Source organism: Cydia amplana, chromosome 8 (genome assembly GCF_948474715.1).
Source record: "Cydia amplana chromosome 8, ilCydAmpl1.1, whole genome shotgun sequence".
In the NCBI taxonomy this organism is placed as follows: domain Eukaryota; kingdom Metazoa; phylum Arthropoda; class Insecta; order Lepidoptera; family Tortricidae; genus Cydia; species Cydia amplana.
The window spans coordinates 10,343,016-10,370,141 of NC_086076.1; the positions used below are offsets into that span (position 1 = coordinate 10,343,016).

The following is a 27,126-nucleotide window of genomic DNA, read 5'->3' on the forward strand; positions in this document are numbered from 1 at the left end:
GACATTCACACATGATTTTAGGACTTTAGGTTCAGGATATTTCCCGATCACTACTTACGGTAGTAACCTAACTACTAAGTAGTTATTATTTTGAATATTATTAATTTAATTACTGCGTCGAAAGAAACCTAGCGAGATAGCTTTTTTTTCATCATATAAATGGCATCAAAATCGTTAGGGACATATTCGACAACTGGTTTAAAATATTATGTACCTAATGTTAAATTTCTAAAAACTCATTGGTAAGACCAGGACATCGAACCCGGCACAGCCTCTTGTTAAAAAGTCCCACGGTTTCCCTCTCCCCTACCGGTGCTCAAATTGGCAATTTATGGCGAATTGTGTACAGACAAAAATGACCCTTTTACCTAAAAACACCACGCCCAGCGTCTTAAAATTTAATTCAGCAACCCCATTCCATTACAGCCCCGAAACTCTGGAATAATCTCGTTTTATACGAAACGTGAGTCACTGTGCGCTGTATCGCGTAAATGTTCCAAAGTTGGCGGAGTTTTAAAAAACATCTAGGAACTTGTAAACTCTTTTCGGCGACAGAATTATGAGGCAAGTTTGGCGCGAGACGTGGACGGGCGATGTTTTATATCCGGGATTACACTGTGCGACAATGCGACATTCTAGTCCACAGTTATAGACAAAAATTTAAGAGGTCAGTCCTGAGAGACAGGCATTTACGCAGACTCGTAGTTTTTATTTACTAAGTATTAAGTTGTACATGGCTTCTTTGACATTGTTGCATTTGTTGCGAAAATGTCGTACCCGCTTTTATCAACAAATTGAGTGATTTTAGGAAAACATAGGTTTGGAAATTATTCTAGAAACAAAACCCGAAAAATCTAAGCAATTATACAAAACCGGCCAAGTGCGAGTCGGACTCGCGCACGGAGATTTCCGCACCATCAACAAAAAATTGAGCAAAACAAGCAATAAAACGGTCACCCATCCAAGTACTGACCCCGCCCGACGTTGCTTAACTTCGGTCAAAAATCACGTTTGTTGTATGGGAGCCCCACTTAAATCTTTATTTTATTCTGTTTTTAGTATTTGTTGTTATAGCGGCAACAGAAATACATCATCTGTGAAAATTTCAACTGTCTAGCTATCACGGTTCGTGAGATACAGCCTGGTGACAGACGGACGGACGGACGGACGGACGGACAGCGGAGTCTTAGTAATAGGGTCCCGTTTTTACCCTTTGGGTACGGAACCCTAAAAAACATTGTTGGTGTCTGTGTTGGGTAAACGAAAATCTGTGAATTCTTCTTTTCTGTCAGGTGCGTAAAACAACTCAAATAACAACGTAAAATAGTGTTTTTTTTTTAATATCATCCCATTCTACGGTACAGTATGTGTGTGATTTTATACATTTTAAAACGCTTGCCGGTCGATCGAGGACACCATCTGCTATATTTGTCCTTTTACGGCCTTTTCCGCTCAAATATTTCGTTGTCCGGTTTTTTCATGTTATAGACTTTCACAGCGTCTGTAGAACGCAATATGTTCTGCTGTAAAAAAGTAATGCCCGGCTTTTTTGACAAAATAAAACGTTTTATGCGAAGCCCGGTTCCAATAAACCCGGCAATCCAGACACCAGCAGAACAATTTTGATTCCATCCTTATTATCCTATCTGCCGAAATATATCTGTCGCAGGGAAATGATCAAAACAGAGATTTGAACAAATCTCTAAGGGATATGATCAAATCACGCAGGATGTTAAAATGGCGAATCCATATCATCATTTCCCTAGAAATATTCAGTCATTTGACCAAATCACTGACTCTGTTTAGTGAAAAGACAAAATCGGCCAATAAACGCGAAACGCTTTTTCATTTCACTAGATTTGTTTAGGAATTTGACAAAATCCCTAACCACGACAGTAAGTTGACGAAACGAACTTAAAAAGTCAACTAGGATTATCATTTCGCTAAACAGGTTTAGTGAAATGATAAAGTCTCAACTGGAAGATGGTATATGGTGATTTGATTAAATCTCTGAACGGTTTAGTTATTAAGTCCATCATACGAGTATTTGAGTTAATTTACGGATTTATCCAAATATGTAGCTATTTGTGGCAAATTTAGGGTAAAATATGCTAGGAATTTTATTGTAGGATTTTTTTGTTATAAAATCATTTAAGTATGTTTCTGTTCTGTAACATAGAAATGCTACTCTAAATAAAAAATCGAGTGTTGTTAAGAAACTTCTATCAAATAAAACGAATAGTAATAACAAGAACTCAAATAGTGCATTAAAAATCACCCTCTCTATTTATAATCGTCTGAAAATCAAATGGCAATACAAGTCGGCCATTTGTAGTTAAATTTTGTGAACGCACATTGAAATGCCTAATCGACTGTGACGAAACAAAATGAAGGGTAAAACATGTTCCTTGGTTAAAGTTAAGTATAGGTACATATACTAGTATAGTGGTCCTACAAATATATGCATTTGTTCGACTTGGAATTTCATATATTATTTGTAGGAAAACATGGAAATATATACAATTATGTATATATTTCCATGTTTTCTCGTTATATTGTGATCATCATAAGACAGTGGTTTTAAAATAAACATACTAAAATACCTTTTACGGATCTAGATCGAGTAAATTCATTTTATTACTTCATTTCAAAGCCATTCGGTCTAGCACCGAACTCTTGCGACTTTCCCAGTAACTAACCTTTGGACTTATTTAGTATTTTTATATTTACACCCTATATATCAGGTGCATTGCAGAATAGAAATACTAAAAGGCTTTACTTTTTATTGTCCTTCACAGTTTAGCAACAATCGCTTGGCATCGCTGCAAGCGCTGTTAATTACATCGCAGTGGGGTGGCCGAAGGGGCTGTCAACCCCTAACAACAAAAGATGGAAGCAACGCGTTTGTATCGATTGCGTGCACTAAGCTGGGTTTAACCTTTACAATGATCATGAGGAGTTGAGGACGTCTAACCATTATCCTTTAAAAATACTCCCCCCTACACAAAAAATATTTCTGATCTGAAACACGAGTATTTATGATGTTTAATAATTAAGAATAATAAGAATAACTGTAAAGTACCTAAGACTATAATCATTTAACTTAGACATCGTTCAGACAATGATAGTAAAATTGCCAGTAAAATCCGATATACAACGATACATCAATCGTGAACAACGAAAAAAACTATAGTTATTTTTAAGATGTTCGAATTGTAGGACGAGCTATTGAGTATAATTATAACATTCGTCACAACACAAAAATCTTACTATACGTATAAATCGTTCGTATTTGCTATGAGAGCGAGTGATAAGTAGCTTTTTCCGCGCTTTCTAGTGTGTGACAGTAAGTATATATTATTTGAACTGGACGAGGAGCCCCTGTATTTAAAATCTCATAGCGTCAAAACGACACAAGTCAAGCCAGTTTTGTCACCCTTTTTGTTATTACCCATTTGATTTTGGCACGTGTGTATTTCCGACTGTGATGCAATACTCGTATATTGCTCAAGTAGTGATAAGTATTGGGTAAAAAAACAGTAGCTTTATGAGGATCCTGTTACTAATGAATAGATGTGATATAAAAGGAGCTTTTGGGTTATTTCAAGAAAAGAATATAAGACGATCTAGCTCCACTTGGGCTAATTTCATGGAACTCGGACAAAAAGTTCAATCTCGTATACGATTTCAGCTATTGTCACTGACTAGCGCATCTAAACTCAAAGAGCTTGCGTCGGTTTATGACAAAGTTTTTACAACCATCTACAGTATAGGTAGGTACCAACCGTTTTTTTATCTTAACAGTGAAGAGTTTAAAGAAAACCAATCGTAACTTCCACTAGTTACTCAGATAAAACGAACCAGTCACAAGTTTTATAGATTTCCAACTTCAGATTCTAAACCTTTTTAAGTCTTAAGAAAAAGGCAAATTAAGTAGGTACGGGGAGGGTATTATGCAGAATATTTCGTAACACCACGCCAGAGCCGCTCCCTTATTTAAGTTGTGTGATTCATCAGTTTCCATTATGAAGAAAATCTACCGAACATTTATCAGGGAACAAAATAACATCAATCGCGCGAGTTCGTCTTCGCTTTGTGCTATCAAACCGTCAAACTTAAGTTAATTATTCAGAGGAGACCGTTCGAGATAACGTAATACTTTCATGTTTAAAAACATCATTTGCGCAGGCGTCTTTGCTTGGATTTGTTACTATGTTTGACAGTTTAATCGTCAGGATATGTGCCTACTAGCGACAATATGTATAGGTTGAGATCGAGTAAGACGAACACCGTGGCAAGAAGAACACTTTATGGATTCATCTTGCCCCGAGCCGAGCACAATATACGATGATCTTACCATTCTTACCCCATTTTACCAAGTTTCAAAAGTATAGTTCTTATAGTTTCGGAAAAAAGTGGCTGTGACATACAGACGGACAGACATGACGAATCCATAAGGGTTCCATTTTTTGCCATTTGGCTACGGAACCTTAAAAATTACACATAATGCGCGAAAATATACAATAGCCTAAACTAATCGCGGTGCACTCAAAGTACGTTTGAGACAAAGGGTCAAAGGTACGTGACAATAAACAATCGGAACAATACAGAATTACGCAGGTCCGGAGATGAGCTGATTGTCCAATTGCCAAGGTCGTGGATAATGCGGTGTAGGCGGCCATGCCAGACATACAACGACATAGAACCCACATTATGTCGAGATTTGTATCAAAATCAGGTCTACCGGGGGAAACCCCTGATGTTACGAGTATGGGCGATTGTGCACTACAATGAATTTTACTGTCCGGCAGTCCGAGTTTTTACGGTCCGATATGGCACGCCATTAAATGTATATAGTAGCTTGTGCACTAGACGTAATTTTTACCGTCCGACATTTTACTTTTCCCCATTCCGGACAGTTTTTTCCGGTCCGAGATGACAGCTATGAAAAACGTGTTTATATGCTTGTGCACTGCGTCTGGAATTAGTATTATTCATGACTTGGCCGCTTTTGGGTTACCTCTCTTTTAGTAAAAAGACGGACAAGTGCACAAACCAATCATCCGTTTTTTTCATGCCACAGCGCCGCACCTGCGAGTAAAAAGACGGACAAGTGCACAAGCCAATCATCCGTTTTTTTCATGCCATATCGGACCATGAAAACTCGGACTGCCGGACAGTAAAATTCATTGTAGTGCACAATCGCCCTAACGGGGGCGTTAGAGTAAGTGATAAGATAAATAATGCAGAATCGGACCAATCTTTGATTCTTATTATCAACTCGATCGACAAGTTTAACAATTACCAAAGAAAAGCCATTCGAATAAAGTTCAAAAACAAATCGACTTAGAAATTTGAATTAGTTTCGATGGTTTATTTAATTATAGTCTTGAAAGAGAAGTTGCTGAGAATAATCAATTGATTGTCTTTTCACCTGTTAGATTAATTACTAATCCATTTCAACAACAAACCACGAGATATGTTCTGAAAAGCAGTCGTTAACACAGTGATCTATGTAGTCTAACTTAATATCGTCTGTGTTGTCCACGGCCATGTCGACCACTATATAAAGTTGACAGAGGTAAACAGAGTTGCAGTGTTAGCAACATGGCGGTTCTGAAACAAGTGTTATTGGTGGTGGTAGTGGCGGCGTGGTGTGAGGCAGCTTCGATGGCGCCGAGCGATCGTGAGTACACACTACACACGTCTTGTTACCAGCTAATAATTACTATAGATGGTCAAGCAGATCTTGTCAGTAGAAAAAGGCGGCAAATTTGAAAAATGTAGGCGCGAAGGGATATCGTCCCATAGAAAATTTGAATTTCGCGCCTTTTTTTACTGACAAGATTTGGTTGACCAGCTATACAAGGTTAACAGGCTCTTGTGATTAAAAAAATCTCTGTTGCATATATGCTAATCTTCCCGTCGACTGATGTCCACAATAACCACAAAAATTAAGTCAAACACTAAGTCCAGTTGGGATCAAGAGTCTACGTACCTGTCGGTTTGAGATATGTGACATAAAATTAGTCTGGCTGGATTATCGTAACGTTGCCGTCTTGAGGTTTAGCTGATATTATTATATACCCAATATCCACGAGAGGCGTTGTCTTTAAAACATAACATACGTCGTCGCTGACTAGCGGTATCTATAGGTACAGTGAAGTTGACCTACACTAAACTAATCAAAGCGATATAGGTATATGTTGGCTAATTTCAAACGGTATTCGCACTTAACTTTTATTCAAGTTAAGAATGTTAAGTCCACAATGAATCAATCAGCCCAATAAGCCTATCGCGATCCCAAGTCAAAACTTCTTACGAACAAAGTATTTTGGATCGATGTTCAAACGCCGCAGAGGCAATAAATAAACCGGAAATTTCCACGTGAAACAGACGAGTTCCCCAGAAAGTTTGTTCCAATTTCCTGTCAAGTTTTCAGCAGAGATGGAAAAACATTTGCGCCTTCTATTTCGGAGCAAACAATCACGGAATGGCAATATTTTGTCATCCAATTTTATTTACAAGTGCAAAAGGCGTAGAGTCTGTATTTGTGGTTTGCAGAAATGACGGCCAGGCTATTGTAATGGGTGGAAATATTTTGCTGGCGTTAAATTACACATGATACCGTGGTATTTTACGTTATTATAAATACCTATTATAATAATTAACCTCGATTGGCGTAACTTCGCGCTTCACGCTTGAGTTGGTAAGGTGTCAGATAACATTTTCTACACGCAGGTTGATTCAAACTTACATCGTGAGGATTGTGACAAAAAAACAACGGGTTGCACTCCGGGAGTGCCGACAGAAATCCAAAATGAAGTCCAAAATGTCTGCAGCACTATGTATAATTGACCCATCCTCCTTTCTATTGAAAAACTTTAGTTCCGAAATTGCTGGTCAGTGAGCTTAAATTTGTAGCGTTAATTGTTTAAAATTCGAATAGAAATTGTAAAGTTACCTACCTTGCAGGCCTCGCATCTAATATTTGGTCATGATATTTTGAGTTTTATTCACCAGTACTAGAGTTCATTTTTATTAGTGATTTCATCAAGATGTAGCTTTATTGAATTATATTTGAGTGATATAAAGTTAGAATGTAATTGTGAGATCCTATTTTAGCCCGTACAAGATTAGAACATTTAGCTTTATTGCTTAATATAAAAGTCCAGTTTTAAATAATTGACTTGATTATGATACGTTATGACTAAAGTTCTTTTGTGAATAAAAACGAAACAGCAGGCTCAGGCATAGGTACATTTTCGCCGCGCGGTAGAAAGAGAGGGTTACGTCTTACGTCTTACGCTCTCGCGAGTTTAACATTTTCTCCCCATCATAAAAAGTGCACAGCGCCGCTAAAGAAGTTTTCACTTCAAAAAAATGTTAGTCGCGCGTGCATTGCGCTCGTACTTGTCCATGCATATACTATTGATGCGAGCGAGACGCACGGGCGACTGACATCATTTAGATGTAACGTCACAATGTAAGTTTGAATTAGCCACAGTTTGACGGCTCGCCAGCGAATGCTGTAGCGTGCCATGACCGGACCCGTTCAGCAATTTTCGACCAGTATATTTCACAGGTGAAATGGTCCGGCTGGTATACCATACGTTGCCTATGTTCCGTGTTTACGCACGGTTATATTATAGCCACATAATGCACATTATTTCGTACTTACAGGACGCTATGTCAGTATTCCCTTGGTCTCGGAACTCGGAATGCACCTGCGTTTTGGGTGACTTAAAATGTGTCGGTTTTTCTCCATGTCCGACATACGAAAATGTAAATTTAACATTTTCGTCTTGTTCATCGATCGATTTTCTAAATGAATGTCTGATATTCTCACTCTCACTCTTATTGTTAAGTTTTATTCAGTCAGACATACCGACCTATTTCGTTATTTTCGTTTCGGGGCACGATACGCGTTGCATACGGGCACTGTACTCGTAAATCTTGGTTGGTCCGTTGCAGTATACGATCCGAGGCTCTTCGTGCTGCTAGCTCCCTATTCTACGGTAATAGTATGATACTGCGTGGTGGACACGCCTTAATATAAATAAAATACGGAAGTTGTTTCGAAAGAATTTTTCCTCGTATAACTCGAGCATTTATTTTTTCCGGCAGTACAGCTTTATTTTTAACTCGTAAACCGACAATTCTTCCACTTACAGCTCACACAGCGAAAAGGGTTGTTCTCGCCTGGGGCGAACGGGGAACTCTTGAAAAAACCCCAAACGCCCCGTGCGAGTATAACGCGAAATAAATTGCCTCGCCGTGGACCCGGCAAGTTTTACGAGGCAAAACCTCGCCGTAATGCGAAATGTTGTTAAACATCAAGAAATACCGTCGGCTTCATACCCCCAACCCCCAAATTCATTTAAAACAAACCCAAACAAACTGGCATAAAACCAACACTAAAAAGCGAAAGGAAAGATGTTGAAAAATACGCGCGCTGGACGCAGAACGAACCAGTTTACGTGAGCCACGCTCCTGATGGTCATATAATTGGTTCCACTGATGTGGATTCATTTTTTGCTCTGCCACTTAAAATGTAGAGTCGTCTTTTAAATGAAGCTCTAGCGCGTCCGGCCGCGTATTCTCTTGTAATTATTGGTTCAGAATATAAGGTAATTTGGAGCTCGTGTAATAACATAGTATTTGGCTTTGAGCAGCCGGTGTTGTCTCAGGCGGAGAAAGTACAGCAGAATGGAATGAATTCTGTTATAATTTGTTCTCATTTCACTGACATCTGACCTTTCTTTTGGCACCTAGTTAATGCTCACGCGCTGAAATTAATTCCGCTTTTCAAAGCAACAGTTAAATCTAAATCAGGTTAATTACCATGGACAGCACGGTTCCATTTTTATCGACTATCACTATGCCCGTCACTTTCGCACTTACATACTTGTTAGAACGTGACAGGCATGGTGATAAACGATAAAAATGCGACCGTGTTACTAGGGCAGCACGTCTTTTCTAGATTATACATTTAATACCTACATAACAATACATTATGTTGAGTAAGCGTTAATTTAATTTTGAACTAAAGTAGCCGACGTAGCCCTGATAGCCGCTAAGCTTAAATGGGACTGGGCCGGACACATCTGCCGTATGCCAGACGACTTGTGGGCCAAGAAAACTACTGAGTGGACACCGAACATAGTGCGGCGTAACGTCAGACCTCGAAGGAGATGGCGGCACGATCTTGACGTCTTTCGGGAAGATTGGCCTAAAATTGCCCTATTAGAACGAGACGCGTGGAAGAAAGAGTGGGTGCCCAGCAGTGGGACACAACAGGCTAACAAATAAATAAAACGATTTGTGTGTTCTATCGGTTATGATATGATAAACGTTGCTTGCTTGCTTTAATACTCGTAAATATGAAAATAGTGAACATGATAAAGCATTGCATCGGTTAGGCGTCAGGCATCAGCCAGCAGTAGGGGTAGTAATTAAGTGTGAGAAGGGTCAGGTGTTGTTTAAAATGTGCACCTAAAATATTTTACCTGCTCTCGGGGGCCATTTCATAAAAAAATAATTGCTACAGCTAGATGAGTTTGCCGATAAACAGAATAAAAAACAAATTATGGTTATCGTTCTAACGCGGTGTTATAGTTGATTTATGCTGGCTACATAATATTTCATTCCGTTTTAGGTATTTTTTTTGTATTGTTCTTTTCTAAAATCGTTACCTATATAAAAATATTCAATCCAAAGTTATCTGACTGTCTAAAGAATTCCGCCTGTTTTGGATACTTAATCCCAATTGCAATGTTGTTACTAGTAAGTACATACTACATACAATCGCCAGCAGAAAACAATGCAAAAAATTCTGCCTGGTTTTTAGGGTTTCGTAGTCTTGTCTTATAATTTAGTATTATAATTGTGGACAAATTTTGAGCATTTCGCTTAACTATATCCACATTAAACCTGCAACTAATTAACAATCCCATTTAATGACTAAAGTCAGAAATAAACTGTCTCATTCGAAATGGACCTCTAACTACTAACTCGACTGAACAATTTCAAACTAGCGTTAACTAGTTAGACACATAGTGGCTTTTACCTCGTCTATATTCATAAAGGTGGGCCGACTTTGACTGACACTTGCCGACACTAATTACTGCTAGACCCCCTTAGTACTTTAACTCGGCTTAACCGCTGGGGATCCGTGTTTCGAAAGATTAGCTTAAGGACGCCATACGTTAGGTATGTTGGTTACTTTGTGTTTACAGGTTGGAATAGGTACTTTCTGAAAGTTATGCCCTTAAAGAATAAAAGGTGGAGTGGGGACAAAGTTAGGGACAAGTGCGCGGATGAATAATTGCATATTGTCTGACAAATCAATGAAGTTTTAAATAAATGTTTTACAAAAATGTTTAATCCAATACCGTGTCGGATTTTTCGCTCGTAGTTTTAGGCGGTTATCACACTGGATGCGATTCGCACGTCGCTCCGATGTTTGAGCGAGACAACTATGCGACAGAGAGAAGTGTGATAACCGCCTTAGTGTTCGCAGTTTGGGGTAATATTCTTTGAAAATATAGTAACGGCACCAGTCATGGGACATTTAAGGGGAAATTTGGAGTATTTGTGATATTTCCCTGATACATGTAAAAGTTCTACCGCTTAGCTTGTTAAAAGATGAATATCCTATCCTTCTTTCATGTTTCAGGCGTGTTGTATCAAAGATACTGCAGTCAGTTTCCACATAATTAATAAATTAAAAGTATGTGTTTTTTTCCAGTCATGGACACCAAAGCTCCAGTAATGGAACCCCGGTAATGGACGTGAATCCAGTAATGGGCCCCCTATAATGGGCATACCCTATCAGTATAAGATATTGGAATAGGGAATAAGTTTTTGGCAAAAAACTAGTTATTAGTCATTTTTGTCACCCGATTGCATTGTCATCAATCAAAATTTCAACTCAATCGGAAATCCGAAAGTGGCTCAAATGCCATTTCCAAGATTTGAACCACACTAACTAATACAGGATGGATTTTCTTTTTGGGTCAGTGAGGGCAGCTACCAGATCCCGTGCTGCTACGAGAAAACGGTCTTAGAAGACCTTCCCTCGATTTCAAATTAATGAAGATTGGCTTTTACAGATTTTGGAAAAAACATACAGGGTGCGAGGAAAAGGTAAATTTTGACAAACTTTTTTTTTGATGCCAATCGATCCCATTCCTATTGAGGATCAAAAGCTTGTATGGAACAAAAAAATAATTTCCGGCTAGAAAAGCCACAAATCGAGGAAAACATTTCCCATACAATTTGTATGAAAATGAAAACTTTTATTTTTCACATGCTATTTTTGTATGCCAATCGATTCCATTCCTATCCAGTCTCAATAGTTTTTTTGGGGTCAAAATTAAATTTCTCATTTTCTCCATAGTAAATGTATGGAAAAAGTTTTTATTAATTTGTGGCTTTTTAGTACATTACCGTAAGTTGACCCCAAAGAAACTATTGATACTAGATAGGAATGGAATCAATTGGCATAGAAAAATAGCATGTGAAAAATAAAAGTTTTCATTTTCATACAAATTGTATGGGAAAAGTTTTCCTCGATTTGTGGCTTTTCTAGCCGGAATTTTTTTTTAGTTCCATACAAGCTTTTGATCCTCAATAGGAATGGGATCGATTGGCATAAAAAAAAAGTTTGTCAAAAATTACCTTTTTCTCGCACCCTGTATGTTTTTTCCAAAATCTGTAAAAGCCAATCTTCATTAATTTGAAATCGAGGGAAGGTTTTCTAAGACCGTTTTCTCGTCGCAGCACGGGATCTGGTAGCTGCCCTCACTGACCCAAAAAGAAAATCCACCCTGTATACAAACTAACAGGGCAAGTTAAATAAAATTTTGTAAAAACGATATCAATTTATTCGAAGTCCGAGGAGACATCCTGACATAGTTCGTACGAGTAACTACATTATACTTCTGTATTGTTTAAACATGAAATTACGCCATGGCAAGCATCATTATGTAAATTATCCCATCATAGGAGGTATGCAGTTTTACAGCTCCTATAATGGGATTGGGCAAAATACCACTATTTTTTATACATCTCTAGAGTCACAACATAATGTGTTGTATACCTTATCTCATTGTAGATGCAATTAACAAAACACATTCTAGTTTACACCAAGTAATAATTAATTACAATTTAATATATGAACTCACCTCTCTTATCGAAGTTGTTAAGAAATCTTACTAGTTATTTTTTCCAGTGACACGACAACTTTTGGGTTGGCGCCAATTTCTTAAAAAGTAACCGAAATTAATAAAAAGTCAAACTTAAACAGCTCTATGACTCTTATTTATGGTAAAATATTGCCAGTGTTTATAAACTACTTTTACATACTTATTTTAGAGGATTTGTGGTTTTATGTCCCATTACCGGTTCCACGTCCATTATAGGGTCCATTACTATATAGCATTTTAGGAAAAATCGTTACCTACTTCCGACAATGTCAGAAATTCACAAATAAAGAGTGACTTCCGGTACCAATTTGGCTGAATCCCAATACGTATACAATATACATTTCCCTCAAACAGTAGGCAGGGTGTCTTTTAAGTAAAGATATTATGTAAACTAGATTCAAATGGACCCGAAATCAACTTTGTTTATGCTAATCTGCACCTATTTGTTAACTAAATGACAGAGCATTGCAATCTCAACTAAAATCTTGATAACTTATCTCCCCAATACGGTCTCTCCTCATTGATATTCTATAAGCGTAACCATTAAGTATGACCTTTCATTTCTCAGAGTAAATACGCACTGAGGGACCATATAATTACAATCTGTTTCCATTAAGGGACCCTTAAATGGAATTCACGTTCATTTAGTGTCATTCTAAGATAACAAAATCTGTTGGTAATCCTATCTCATAGACTAGCTTCTATTTTATACCTATAATGTTGGCGTTCTAAACAGCTAAACGTCTGACAAATTTAACAAGCCGTTGTTGATAATCGTTTGTAACCATTATTTTGACATTTGTATTTGTTAGAAAGACAATATTTGTTAGAAAGACAAGCTGATGATGGCCAGGTTTTTACATTTAGAAACCTTTAGTTGAAGTCATACTGTTTTCAGAAATAGTGTTACATAGGAACACTCTTTAAAACAACTTACAATAGCTCAAAATTGACTTGTTAAGAATAATTAAAAATCTAACTATTTTTAATAGCGAACATATCTAGGGTTCACAGCAGGGATGTTGCGAATATCCGCATCCGCATCCGCAACCGCGGAACTTCCGCATTATTTTCAACATCCGCATCCGCATCCGCATCCGCATAAAATCGATGCGGATTTAAAGCGGATGCGGATGTGGAACAGTTCGGTACAGGAACGTCTTAGCATCGGCGTAAGTGCTTGCTAGGTAATTTAGTCATTAGCCAAAAAAACCTATTAGAAATTAGCAGTCAAGCGTGAGTGGGACTTAATCTACGGAACCCTTGGAACGCGAGTCCGACTCGCACTTGGCCGGTATTTTGAAATAAAAATGACTAAAATGTAATATTTGACGTTTTTTATGTACCTATCTTGACATACGCATCCGCATCCGCATCCGCGGATGTGAGCCTTTAAAAATCCGCATCCGCATCCGCATCCGCGGATGTCAAAAAATCGGCATCCGCAACATCCCTGGTTCACATCACTTATCCACCAAATTACAACGGGCTCTAAAGTCTAAGTTAGAAACGGCCTAATTTAGGTCAGATTTCAGGGGAGATCAGTCGAGAGCTGCTGCGGTAGATCCTGAGAGGGTCAAGAGGCCGATCCTGTTTTAACAATTTGATAATGTTTTCATCTGATACGACCCTGAGTCGTGTCTATAGGCATCTCACGCGCTCTAAAAAGTACAAGCGAAATGCCTCAACAAGACGACTCCAGATTGCATTTCGTCAGCACCAAAAACCGGCCAAGTGCGAGTCGGACTCGCGCCCGAAAGGTACCGTACCATAATCTATTGTGTTTAGTATTTGTTGTTATAGCGGCGACAGAAATACATCTTGTGTGAGAATTTCAACAGTCTAGGTATCACGGTTCATGATATACAACCTGGTGACAGACAGACAGTGGAGTCTTAGTAATAGGGTCTTCGTTTTTACCCTTTGGGTACGGAACCCTAAAAAGCGTGAGCCGCTAACGCTGATAGGGGCTCAACGGCTCACTATCAAGGTCGTACTCGTATAAAAATAAGATGTCATATTGCTAAGACAGAATAGGCCTTCAAGAGGGGATTCAGAGAATATAGGCCTTGAAAAGATAGTTACTTCACAAATTAAGGACATTAAGTTAGGGCCTGCCTTGGACGGGGTGGAATAATTGAATATTACGGTTTAGAACAACTCACAGTAGCAAACAGTTGACACTTTGCTTTATTGGGTTGATATTCGGATGTAGTCGTTCATTTTGTGGAGGACGATGTGCATATTAAAGAGGAAGAGATTGTCTTGAAAGTGGCCAAATATATCGTAACTTTGTATCCAAGTCAAGCGTACTTGCTGAATACAATACGGTAAATTTACGTTATTATTGTGCATATTAAACATTAATAACATACCCAGTAATAATGAAACCTTGTTGAAATATGTAACAACAATGATTAAACCGGAACAAAAGTAACTGTTAACATATATTGCCACTTCAAATATTGAGAAACTAATTAGTTCAAACAAATGAAACAGAAAGTATCAGATACTCACTTAAAACGTACAAAGCCCCTAAAAATTCCCGAACCCCAAACAATCCTTTCAGCAAACTGCTGGAAAGGGTCGACTATCCGCCCAGAATCAAATATCTTCACACGCCAACAATTTTAATACCACCTAACAGCTATAAATTTTACAAAATTTAATCCCTTTATCGTGCCCGTGCCTTTTGTTGGGTCCAAACCGAATAGGTTTAGGATTAGGCTCTGAAAGGGCTGTTTTGGAGATTTTCTCTGGCCGGGGCTTAGCTACGGGCTTTGCCATGAGCCCATGACGTACCGTGCATATATTCTATTAATTTCTATAAGTAACACAGTTTTTGCTTTGTTATGCCTACAGGTGATACCTACTGATAAAGATTGGGCTAGTTTTATAACGAGTTGTATTTATTTTATATCAATAATCTCAACGCAACATTAATACATATTCTACAAACGTCCAAAAAAGTTTAAAAATGTCATCATAGTTTGCGTAACCGCCTCCGCTCTTTTGCTAATAAAACAAAACATTAATGTGAAAAAGGAAGTAAAAGATATTTTTCTATGATTTTTCATGAAGTGATACAATTTTATGCCGAACTATGTATGCGGCATACGGCGGAATATTCGAGGTTTAATCCGCACAGAGCTCGACTCGAGCCACTGAACATGTAATTGTGTTTGTTCGTTCTGTCAATACGTTACGGCGTGTACGCAGATATTAAATTAATTCCGAGAACAATGATACGAGGATTTATTGGTATGTATATAAATATGTATTTATCATTATCAATAGTAAAATTAGTAACAGCATTTGCATTTTCGAGCGATCGAGCGGCAGCTAACGATTTTCGACTTTTCAATGTTGGCTGTTGCCCCTCAGACGATTAAAACGCTCCTTTATTCACTACAATGAATAACAGAACACTTGGGTTCTATTTTCATTCGGACATGCAAACTCTTAAAGAACTTTAAAGCCTTAGTATTAAAGTTCTTTCACTTCAGCCTTACTTGCTGCTCTCGAAACATGGCTGTAACTGTAAATAAAGTTAACCGTAGTAATTATTTAAAGAAATTCCAGAGGTTCTAAAATATATTTAAAATAGGATTTTTTTATAGAATTTGTATATCTTTTAACCTTTTCACCGCCGTTGACTTGATATAAAGTCAGTACATTTCGGCTTGTCTACGTGCAATTTTTGACATGGCGTTGACTTACTTGACTTATTGTCCTATGTCCCCTAGATGGGGCAGAGGGCGTCCACAGTGCGCCGCCATCTGGATCGGTCTTGAGCTTCGTGCTTGACTTCGCTCCAAGGCTTCCCAATAGCCTCTGCCTCTGCAATAATAGTCCGGCGCCAGGTCTGCCTTAATTGGACGGCAACGTTTCCTCTTTCCTTGGGGATTCCAGTCTAGGGCTTGCCTCGGTATGTGGTCAGGATCCCTTCGGAGTGTGTGCCCAATCCAACTCCATTTCCGGCGCTTGATCTGCTGGTTGATCGGAGTCTCATTGCAGCATCTCCACAGGTTGGCATTAGAGAATTTCACGGGCCAGTATATACCGAGAATATATAACTTGTAGCTGGCGCGAGATGTCTTTTGTGACCTTCCACGTCTCGCACCCATACAGCAAAACGGTTTTTACGTTTGATCGGAATACTCTGAGCTTAACTCTCGGTGTCATGTGACATGGCGTTGATGACACTTTATTGATGTTGCGGCGACAAGGTTTAGTGAAAGACTGTAAGTACTGCCTGTTTCGAAAAATCTCTCAGGACATTCTGCTTTGACATGATTTGCTAAAGATGACGATTTGATGAAGATTGCTGAGCCGTATATCATAGAAAGTAGTAAGAGATAAATAGGTCATTTTATGCTTTCCCACAATTTTTTCAGATTCCTGAGTAAAATGAGGATAGGAATGCATTATATCTCTTCGACTACTACACTGTGTGCACGCCAATAACGCCATAATTTATGTGCCAGTTGCCATTAGAAGAGATAACAAAGTCACGTTATTTCGGGCCAGCGAAATTTTATACTTTTGCCATAAGACGCATTTTTATCGAGTTAACTTCTTTATCCACGTCGCATATAGTCAGTTTATGTCGAATGCATGCTACTGTCCACATCTGTCGTGTGGTACTTATTGTGCACCAACACTCGCTAATTGCCTGGCTTTGCACACAACGATCGGTCTATTGTCCCCGCTAATTTGGACGTGTCGGGCGGGCTAACTAAAATTCAGGAAACATTTTGACCTCATGCCTAGTATAACATGAGATTGGGAACCGTTCAAACACTACGTCGTGCGAGATCATGTCTACTGAGTTCGTGAGGTGTTACGAATACACTTTTACACCGAAATCGCGCGCTAAATCTCGGTATTGGCGTAAAGCGAGCTAAATAGGATTTATTTTACCGTGTTGCTGTGATACAGTGGTCAGCGAACATACGCTATTCAGTAAAGCTGTTTACTAGTGGATGCTGTGAAATGTTTGCAGGTTCGCACTCTAAACATGAGGCGGCCTAGCAATTTAACTTACTGTATTTTAAGTGTATCAATATAGTGATAAAATACTGAAACTGAACTCTCTGAAAAATGGTTTCTATAATAAGTATAGATTAATTACTTACAAGTTTTAAATCAAATATTTTAATACATAGAACTGCAAATGTGTTTTTCTACTCCAGCACTTAAATGTGTCAATTAAATGACTGACAGTGATATCTAAAGCAATGTCATTTGAATGCTTTGTCTATAGGCTCATAAGATGACTGCTAGCAGTCATCTTATGAGTATAATACAACTGCTTTATTTTTTTTAAAGATACAAGTTCCGATCATCTTGATTGAAAGAGGTATGTTTTCATTTACAATAATAACTCTTTTTTTTTTTTAATAATAACTCAATTTTTTTTAAATAATAACTCTTTTTTTTAATAATAACTCTTTTTTTTTTTTTTTGCTGCAGCTGTCATAGAAAAAGTAATGTATGCAACAGCTCATAATTGGTTCTTAAAATTCTCGGGTCTTTTTTTACAAAACTCGACTACGTCTCGTTTTGTAACTTCGACCCTTGAATTTTAAGAACCCTTATTATATCACTGTTGCATAAACTACTATAAAGGGACAACCGAGCTGAGACATTAATCTCATAACAGCCATTAAAATAAAACATCTTATACTTAGGCTTAGCACGCACTGCAGTTTTTAAAAAGCGGTTCCGCTACCGCAAAAAATGTAACGTACGGCATTCTTAAATCGCAAGTGCGTGCGCTTATAAAGAATGCCGTACGTTACATTTTTTTGCGGTAGCGGTGCGCAACCGCAGTGCGTGCTAAGCCTTAGTTAGGTTCTATTGTTGTAAGCTTGCAAGCAATACGATAAAGTAAAAATCTACTGTCTACCGTTAGATAAAGCACAAACATAAACGACGCACTTGCAAAATATATACGTTAATTAATAGTAACGAATTAACGCATTTATAAATAATTTACGAGTAATTAAATCGTCAACACATCATACAACTGAGGTCTTTGATCGGAACCGTCACGCACGGGCTTTTAGGCTTATATATTATGTTTCATGGTAACTCGTACAAACATTTCTAGGGAACGATATTTCTCATCCGATATTTCATATTTGAATGTCTGTGTTGGTTTGTGTTCAAATCAGGTATTTAAGTAATGAATGCAATTATTGATGCAAACTTCCTTTGGTCAATTCCAAAGGTAAATTAACACTACATCGATTAATGATGTAGGATACGATTACAAATCGAATACACAATATATATTACTGTTATAGATAGCTTATCAACTAGTTGCACAAATATTCCAAACTTACACAAACCCCAGAAACTTTATGTAAATTTGTCACTCGATCGCACTATATCCGAATACGTACGCACTAGAGCGATGCCTATTCCGTGCTCGAAATCAATTTAATTTTACGATCCGGCTTGTTTTTCTGCTCACGTCTAAAAGTAATCCAATATCAGCCGATAGTCCGCCATCTCGTAATCAAATGCTTTAGACAATCCCTTAGGTGAATGTTATTAATTTAAAATCCATTTACAAATGGCGAACGGGGCCCGCGAGAGCTCCCCCACTGTAAAACATCCTGATGAATATTTTAGTTGCAGGATTTATACGTTTCGAAGAACTGTTTACATAGGCTCTGTTTCAGAAGAATTATGGACGGCGAAATCTAAAAGTATGTGTAGGTATGTATAGTAACGGCACCAGTCATGGGACATTTAAGAGGAAATTTTGAGTATTTGTGATATTTCCCTGATACATGTAAAAGTTCTACCGCTTAGCTTGTTAAAAGATGAATATCCTATCCTTCTTTCATGTTTCAGGCGTGTTGTATCAAAGATACTGCAGTTAGTTTCCACATAATTAATAAATTAAAAGTATGGTTTTTTTCTCCAGTCATGGACACCAAAGCTCCAGTAATGGAACCCCGGTAATGGACGTGGATCCAGTAATGGGCCCCCTATAATGGGCATACCCTATCAGTATAAGATATTGGAATAGGGAATAAGTTTTTGGCAAAAAACTAGTTATTAGTCATTTTTGTCACCCGATTGCATTGTCATCCGATTTGCATACGTATCCAAAATTTCAACTCAATCGGAAATCCGAAAGTGGCTCAAATGCCATTTCCAAGATTTGAACCACACTAACTAATACAGGATGGATTTTCTTTTTGGGTCAGTGAGGGCAGCTACCAGATCCCGTGCTGCTACGAGAAAACGGTCTTAGAAGACCTTCCCTCGATTTCAAATTAATGAAGATTGGCTTTTACAGATTTTGGAAAAAACATACAGGGTGCGAGGAAAAGGTAATTTTTGACAAACTTTTTTTTTGATGCCAATCGATCCCATTCCTATTGAGGATCAAAAGCTTGTATGGAACAAAAAAAAAATCCGGCTAGAAAAGCCACAAATCGAGGAAAACATTTCCCATACAATTTGTATGAAAATGAAAACTTATATTTTTCACATGCTATTTTTGTATGCCAATCGATTCCATTCCTATCCAGCATCAATAGTTTTTTTGGGGTCAATGGAAAAAGTTTTTATTAATTTGTGGCTTTTTAGTACATTATCGTAAGTTGACCCCAAAGAAACTATTGATACTAGATAAGAATGGAATCAATTGTCATAGAAAAATAGCATGTGAAAAATAAAAGTTTTGATTTTCATACAAATTGTATGGGAAAAGTTTTCCTCGATTTGTGGCTTTTCTAGCCGGAATTTTTTTTTGGTTCCATACAAGCTTTTGATCCTCAACAGGAATGGGATCGATTGGCATCAAAAAAAAGTTTGTCAAAAATTACCTTTTTCTCGCACCCTGTATGTTTTTTCCAAAATCTGTAAAAGCCAATCTTCATTCATTTGAAATCGAGGGAAGGTTTTCTAAGACCGTTTTCTCGTCGCAGCACGGGATCTGGTAGCTGCCTTCACTGACCCCAAAAGAAAATCCACCCTGTATACAAACTAACAGGGCAAGTTAAATAAAATTTTGTAAAAACGATATTAATTTATCCGAAGTCCGAGGAGACCTCCTGACATAGTTCGTACGAGTAACTACATTATACTTCTGTATTGTTTAAACATGAAATTACGCCATGGCAAGCATCATTATGTAAATTATCCCATCATAGGAGGTATGCAGTTTTACAGCTCCTATAATGGGATTGGGCAAAATACCACTATTTTTTATACATCTCTAGAGTCACAACATAATGTGTTGTATACCTTATCTCATGGTAAATGCAATTAACAAAACACATTCTAGTTTACACCAAGTAATAATTAATTACAATTTAATATATGAACTCACCTCTCTTAGCGAAGTTGTTAAGAATTCTTACTGGTTATTTTTTCCAGTGACACGACAACTCTTGGGTTGGCGCCAATTTCTTAAAAAGTAACCGAATTTAATAAAAAGTCAAACTTAAACAGCTCTATGACTCTTATTTATGGTAAAATATTGCCAGTGTTTATAAACTACTTTTACATACTTATTTTAGAGGATTTGTGGTTTTATGTCCCATTACCGGTTCCACGTCCATTATAGGGTCCATTACATTATATGTAATATTCCATTAATAAGTTTACAGTCAGGAAAGCAATAAGTTTATTCTCACGGGAAATGAGCCAGAGTATTTTAACAGTTTCAGCAAATTCAAAAGTTATTAATAAACGGTTTCTGTATGTTTCATTGCACGCCAACAGCTATTAAGTTAGTGTTAGTTAATAAATAGTAAAACAAAATAAAGAGATTATTACTAGGTAGGAACAACTAAATAAAGTGAGTGAGTAAATTGATTCTGTTAGTCCAAGCTTTAAACTGTCTGCTGCCCATAAAACTGGGATCATTTTACGAAAGCTCTTTTATTTTTTAACAAACGGGTAGTTTTTTCGAACTATACGTGGTTATTGTTATCAAAGAGTTTCAAAAGCTATTAATAAATAAAATAAAAATAAAAAAGCCTTTTATTTCTGGGTAACAACAGCTTGTTCTTTAGCTTAAATTTGTCTATATTATATTACTCCAGAACCCTCCTATGAGGTATAGGCCTCTTCCAGATTCTTCCATTTTTTTCGGTCTTGGGCCTCCCAGATCCAGTTGGCCCCCGCTATTTTTATTATATCATCAGACCAGCGTGCCAATGGCCGTCTTCTCTTCCTTTTTCCGACTGGACCTTTCCAGGTTGTCACGTGTGAGGTCCATCTCTCATCTGGAGTCTGGCGACTAGTCAAAAGCTATTATATTAAATTATATATATATAAAAGTGAATTCCGATTACGTCTCCGGTAATTATGTAGACGGTCATACATATTCGGGATTTAATTTCGGACAGAGGCATAGGTACGTGACTGGAATAACCGTTAATTACGTTTTCAGGTTGTTTTTTCCAGCGATGAAAGCCCGACCCCCGGTTTCGTATGAAAGAGACAATATTTCTGATTAATGGCAACATTGCCCGTGATTTATCGTAACGATTATGTTGCGTGTTACGCAATTTGCAACCCTTGTTCTACGGTAGTTTGATTTAACTAAATTGTAGGAGCTAGCGTTCTTGATGCTTTGAATAGGGGTTTAATTTGAGTATTTAGCTGAAGATTTAGTTTTGGAAGGTACAATACAGGCTGCTGCGGCAGGCTGAATATTTATTTATTTTATGAAATCGGGTGGGGTCAAAAGAACATCACAATATATTAGCCTGTAGTGTAATAAACAGTATCAATATAACTGTAACGTGCGCGTTTTCCCAATAGTTCGGCTCACTTCATTACGATTTATTGAAATTAGGGAAAAATATAATAATGTACTTATATAATTGACCGTTACTGAATTTAAGCTATAAATCCAAGATGCCAGAGTGATGTTTGCTCTTTTGTACCTGCGCCTACCACGTGCAATCAGCTACAGAGTAGGTACAGAGAAAAGGTAGCCCCTCTGCATACATATAAATTTGTACTTTCTCTAGACAGCAGCCATACATACATATATGGTTCTCCCAAAGTGAAAATTGAATAAAACGACCAATCGAGCATGGCTCCAAAAAGGCGGATGACAAATGAATCGCGGAGTGCCGACACGTGTGGAGGACATCCATTAGTTCCGATCAGAGCCTTTTGTCAACGACTGGCCGTAATGACCTGAGTGTTGAGGTCATCATCGCCATTATCAAATATAGGTAATGTAGGATGCGTGGATTGGAACGTAAGGATTGAACGAGTGAGTGAGAGAACGAACTGTGGAATGAACGACGTGTGAATGAGAGAGTATGATGCCGAGTGTCAGTGCGCGTGAAAGAGATAGCAAAACGCCATGGGCAGATTTAAAATTGTAACCGGAAATTCGGGGAGACTGATTTCGGACGTACGATGTGACGGTGTAATATTTCTGTTTTCTCAATAATATAAGTTTTCAAAGTAATTTTGAGTTGTTTGAGTTCGCCTGACCCACAGTTTTGGTGTCAGATGTGGGAACGGCTCAAAATTAAGTAGACGACGTAATACGACGAGAAGATGACTAGTTGAAGACGTGACCTTGATGAAGACGCTACCAAGACGACGATTTTAATAAAGAAGACGATTTACGACGACTGACGACGATTTACGACGATTACAAACGACGACGAAGATGTCACCACGAAAAAACCGGCGTAGGCAAGACGACGAGCTCGCGGAAAATACGTGGCATGGCGCCGGCACCGGTATGTTACATCTCACCGAGGGCCTCATACCGAAGTTTACCGGCCAGGACAAGACCTACCCAGCGGCTAGGTGGGTCCAGGACGTTGAAGACAGTACGGAGCTCTGCGGATGGACACCATTACAGCAGTTGCTGATGGCAAGACGTACGTTGGCGGGAACTGCATTACTATGGTTCCGGGCGGAGCGAATATTCAAGACTTGGGATGAATTTAAAGCTGCAGTTCTGAAGGAATTTCCTGATACAATCGATACTAAGACGATACACGAATTGATGAGCTCCAGGTACAAGAAACCGAGCGAGTCCTGCCTAGAATACATGTTTACAATGAAAGAATTGGGAAAACGCGGCAAGATGCCCGACTACGTAGCAATAAAGTACATCGTGGAGGGAATAAAAGACCAAGAAGTTAATAAAATTATGTTGTATGGCGTGAGTACCTACAGTGAGTTAAAAGAGAAGATTAAAATATACGAGCAACTAAAAGAAAATATGTCTGGTTCTGGTTCGAGCAAAGAAAAAGAAGCGAAGTCGAAGCACGTAGATCACGAGAAGTCAAACAGGCGGATGGCGTTTACAAGATGTTTTAGCTGTGGAGAAATGAGTCATTCATCGTCCGAGTGTCCACATAAAGACAAGGGTTTAAAGTGTTTCAGGTGCAACTCATTTGGGCATATTTCTTCGCAATGCAAAACGCCACAAGCGACAATTTCAAATTCTCGCGGCAAGGACGACGGAAACGCAGCGGCGAGCAGCGGTGAAGTTAGCAACACGAGAAAACTTCACTCGAGTAACGCCGGTGGCGCCGCCAGCGGTGGGAAAAGAAGTTTCATGTGTCACACGAATGTCACGAACTTCACTTCGGACGGCGGCAATGACGTTAGCTGCGCCGACGACGCTGATACTGCAACGACGAATGATTATCAGTGTTTGACAACTGTTATGACGACTACGAGACCAAAAACGATTAATAACAAGCCGTTGAAGCAAATCTCCGTGTGCGGAAAGGACGAAATTGCGTTAATTGATTCCGGTAGTGACATAAATATTCTGACGATCGAGTGCTACAGTGAATTAAGTGCGCCGGAGCTTGTAGAATGCGATCCCGATGAGAATATAACTGGACTTGGCGGTGGTGTAAAATGTTATGGACAAGTTAAGTTAAAATTGTTAATTGACGGATATTGGTACAACGACATGAAGTTTTTTGTTATTGAGAAAGATAACCTACCAGTTCATTTGTTTAGAATGATTATCGGGCAAGAATTACTGAAGCATTGTACGACTGTGTTGGAAGACGGTTTTGTGTTGATTTTACCGCGTATTCGCTGGGTGTATGCCATACGTGTGGATGACCCTTCTGTTATAGGTAACGAGGTAAGCCCCGCGATACGGGAAAGGGTAAACAACATGGTGCAGTCGTATGTTCCTAGGAAGACGAAAGAGGCGCCGATCAAGCTCAAGATCGTGCTCAAAGACGACATCCCTGTGGCTCAGCGGCCGAGGAGGTTGGCCCCAAGGGAGCAGCAGGAGGTAGACCAGCAGATAGCTAAGTGGCTTGAAGACGGCATAGTACAGGTGAGTTATTCTGATTATGCGAGCCCTTTAGTGTTAGTAAAAAAGAAAGATGGTAGTATGAGGGTGTGTGTGGACTATCGACGACTGAACCAAAAGATTGTTAAAGACGAGTATCCTCTCCCAGTCATTGAAGACCATATTGACAGACTTGCAAATGCCAAAGTGTTTAGCACTTTAGACTTAAAGAATGGCTACTTTCATTTGCCTGTGGATGAAGAATCTGTCAAATACACTTCATTTGTTTCCATGACGGGCCAGTTCGAGTTCCTTCGGGCTCCTTTCGGGCTCTCGATCTGTCCAAAAGTGTTCACTAGATTTATCACAGCGATTTTCAGGGACCTGATTGCTAGGGGTATTATCCTTGTTTTTATTGATGATATTATCATTCCCGCAGAAAATGAAGACGACGCTGTGATCAGACTGGCAGAAGTATTGGAGGTTGCGGCTGAGTACGGGCTGGACATAAATTGGAAGAAGTCACAGTTGGTCCAAAGACAAGTCGAGTACCTGGGCCATGTTATCAAAGACGGACAGGTGTGGCCTTCACCAGAGAAAACGGACGCTGTTGCCAGATTCCCCGTGCCCACCAATACTAAGCAATTACAGAGTTTTATAGGATTGACATCTTACTTTCGAAAGTATATACAGAATTTTGCCATGATTTCAAAACCATTGACGGACCTGTTAAGACGAGAAAACAGTTATGAGTTTAACGATGAATGCCATGCTGCTTTTGAAGAACTGAAGAGAAGACTGGTGAGTCAGCCAGTGCTTCGCATATTTAACCCCAGACTGCAGACTGAGATGCACACAGACGCCTCGATGGCAGCAATCTCTGCAATACTGTTACAACGAGGAGAAGACGCAGAGCTGCATCCTGTGTACTATATGAGCAGAAAGACGACACCAGCTGAGAGCAAGTATACCAGCTATGAACTTGAAGGCTTGGCAATCATAGAAGGTGTAAAGAAATTTCGCTGTTACCTGTATGGAAAACACTTCAAGATTGTCACAGACTGCAAAGCGTTTCAAATGACATTAAATAAGAAAGATTTAGTAATGTCAACGAGAGTGGCAAGGTGGATACTACTGCTGCAAGAATATGATTTCGAGATTGAGCACAGAGCTGGAAGTAAGATGCAGCATGTAGATGCACTCAGCCGAAACCCATATGTGGCAGTATGTAACGGGCCGATTCATCAACGGCTGAAGACTTCACAAGAAAATGATGATGGGCTTAAAGCGATCATAGAGGTGCTCAAAAAGAACACACAGTACCAGGACTACTACTTGGAAAATGGTTTGCTCTACAAAGGCATACAGAAGCATCTCGTGGTACCAAAGACTATGGAAAACGAGATTATAAAGAGAGCACATGAGAATGGCCATTTTTCAAAAAAGAAAATGATTGAACTTATAAGTAAGGACTATTATATCAAGAATTTAGAAAGAAAAATAGAAGAGTTTATAGTCACATGCATACCATGTCTGTTGGCAGAAAAGAAGAGCGGAAAGCTAGAAGGGTTCTTGCATCCCATTGATAAACAGGAGCTGCCGCTAGACACTCTCCATATAGACCATATTGGTCCGATGACAGAAACCAAGAAGCTGTATAATCACATTTTGACAGTTGTGGATGCATTTACTAAGTTTGTGTGGCTGTTCCCAGTTAAGAGTACTACTGCTAAAGAAACCGTAGATAAGATGATGATATTTCAGCAATGTTTTGGAAACCCGAATAGAATAATTACTGATAGAGGCACCGCGTTTACTGGATCTCAGTTCGAGGAATTCTGTAAAGACGAAGGTATTGACCATGTTAAGATTACTACTGGGGTACCGCGCGGAAATGGCCAAGTTGAGAGGCTTCATAAGGTAATGACCAGCGTTCTGACGAAGCTGTGTATTGAAGAACCAACACACTGGTACCGCCATGTCAGTAGAGTTCAGCGAGCCATCAACAGTACGCATCAGCGTAGCATAAACACTACTCCATTTGAGTTGCTTATTGGTACGAAAATGAAAATAAAGGAAGACTACGATATCTACGAACTGATAGAGCAAGAGAATAGAGATAGTTTTATGGCTATTAGAGAAGAAAATAGGAAGAAGGCAAAGGAGCAAATTTTACAGATACAAGATGAAAATAGAAGGAACTACAACAAGCGAAGGAAGCCTAGTACACTGTATACTGTGGGCGATAGAGTCGCTATTAAGAGGACCCAGTTTGGTGTAGGCATGAAGCTCAAACCTAAGTTCCTAGGTCCATATGAAGTCGTTGGATGTATGGGACGTGATCGCTACAGGGTGAAGAAACTGGACAGCGCAGCTGAGGGTCCGGGGAGTACCACTGCTTCCTGCGACAACATGAAGCCATGGCCTGGTGAGGAGTAAGTCAGGTAAGCTTTTGATGTTTTATGTACGTGCGCATAACAGAGGGCGCCACACGTGTTTTGCATGCCTATGCATGGCGTTTTCACTATGTTTTCCTACCATGTTTCAGTATTTTGATGATGTGCCCAATATTTTAAATATTTAATTAAAGTGTAACGTGTTTCTTAAACTTAAACTATCTAATGTGTAACTGTATCACATAAA

General features: G+C 38.8%; 1 protein-coding gene across 1 annotated transcript in view; it reads left to right on the top strand.

Annotated features, from left to right (window-relative positions):
• The first annotated feature begins 5,548 nt into the window (after positions 1–5,548).
• The window catches only part of LOC134650053 (calcyphosin-like protein), an 89,711-nt gene continuing 68,133 nt past the window's right edge, over positions 5,549–27,126 (top strand). The window contains exon 1 of the mRNA XM_063504877.1: positions 5,549–5,686. Coding sequence (XP_063360947.1) covers positions 5,608–5,686 — 79 coding nt within the window. The 5' untranslated portion in view covers positions 5,549–5,607. The remainder of the gene's footprint in view (positions 5,687–27,126) is intronic.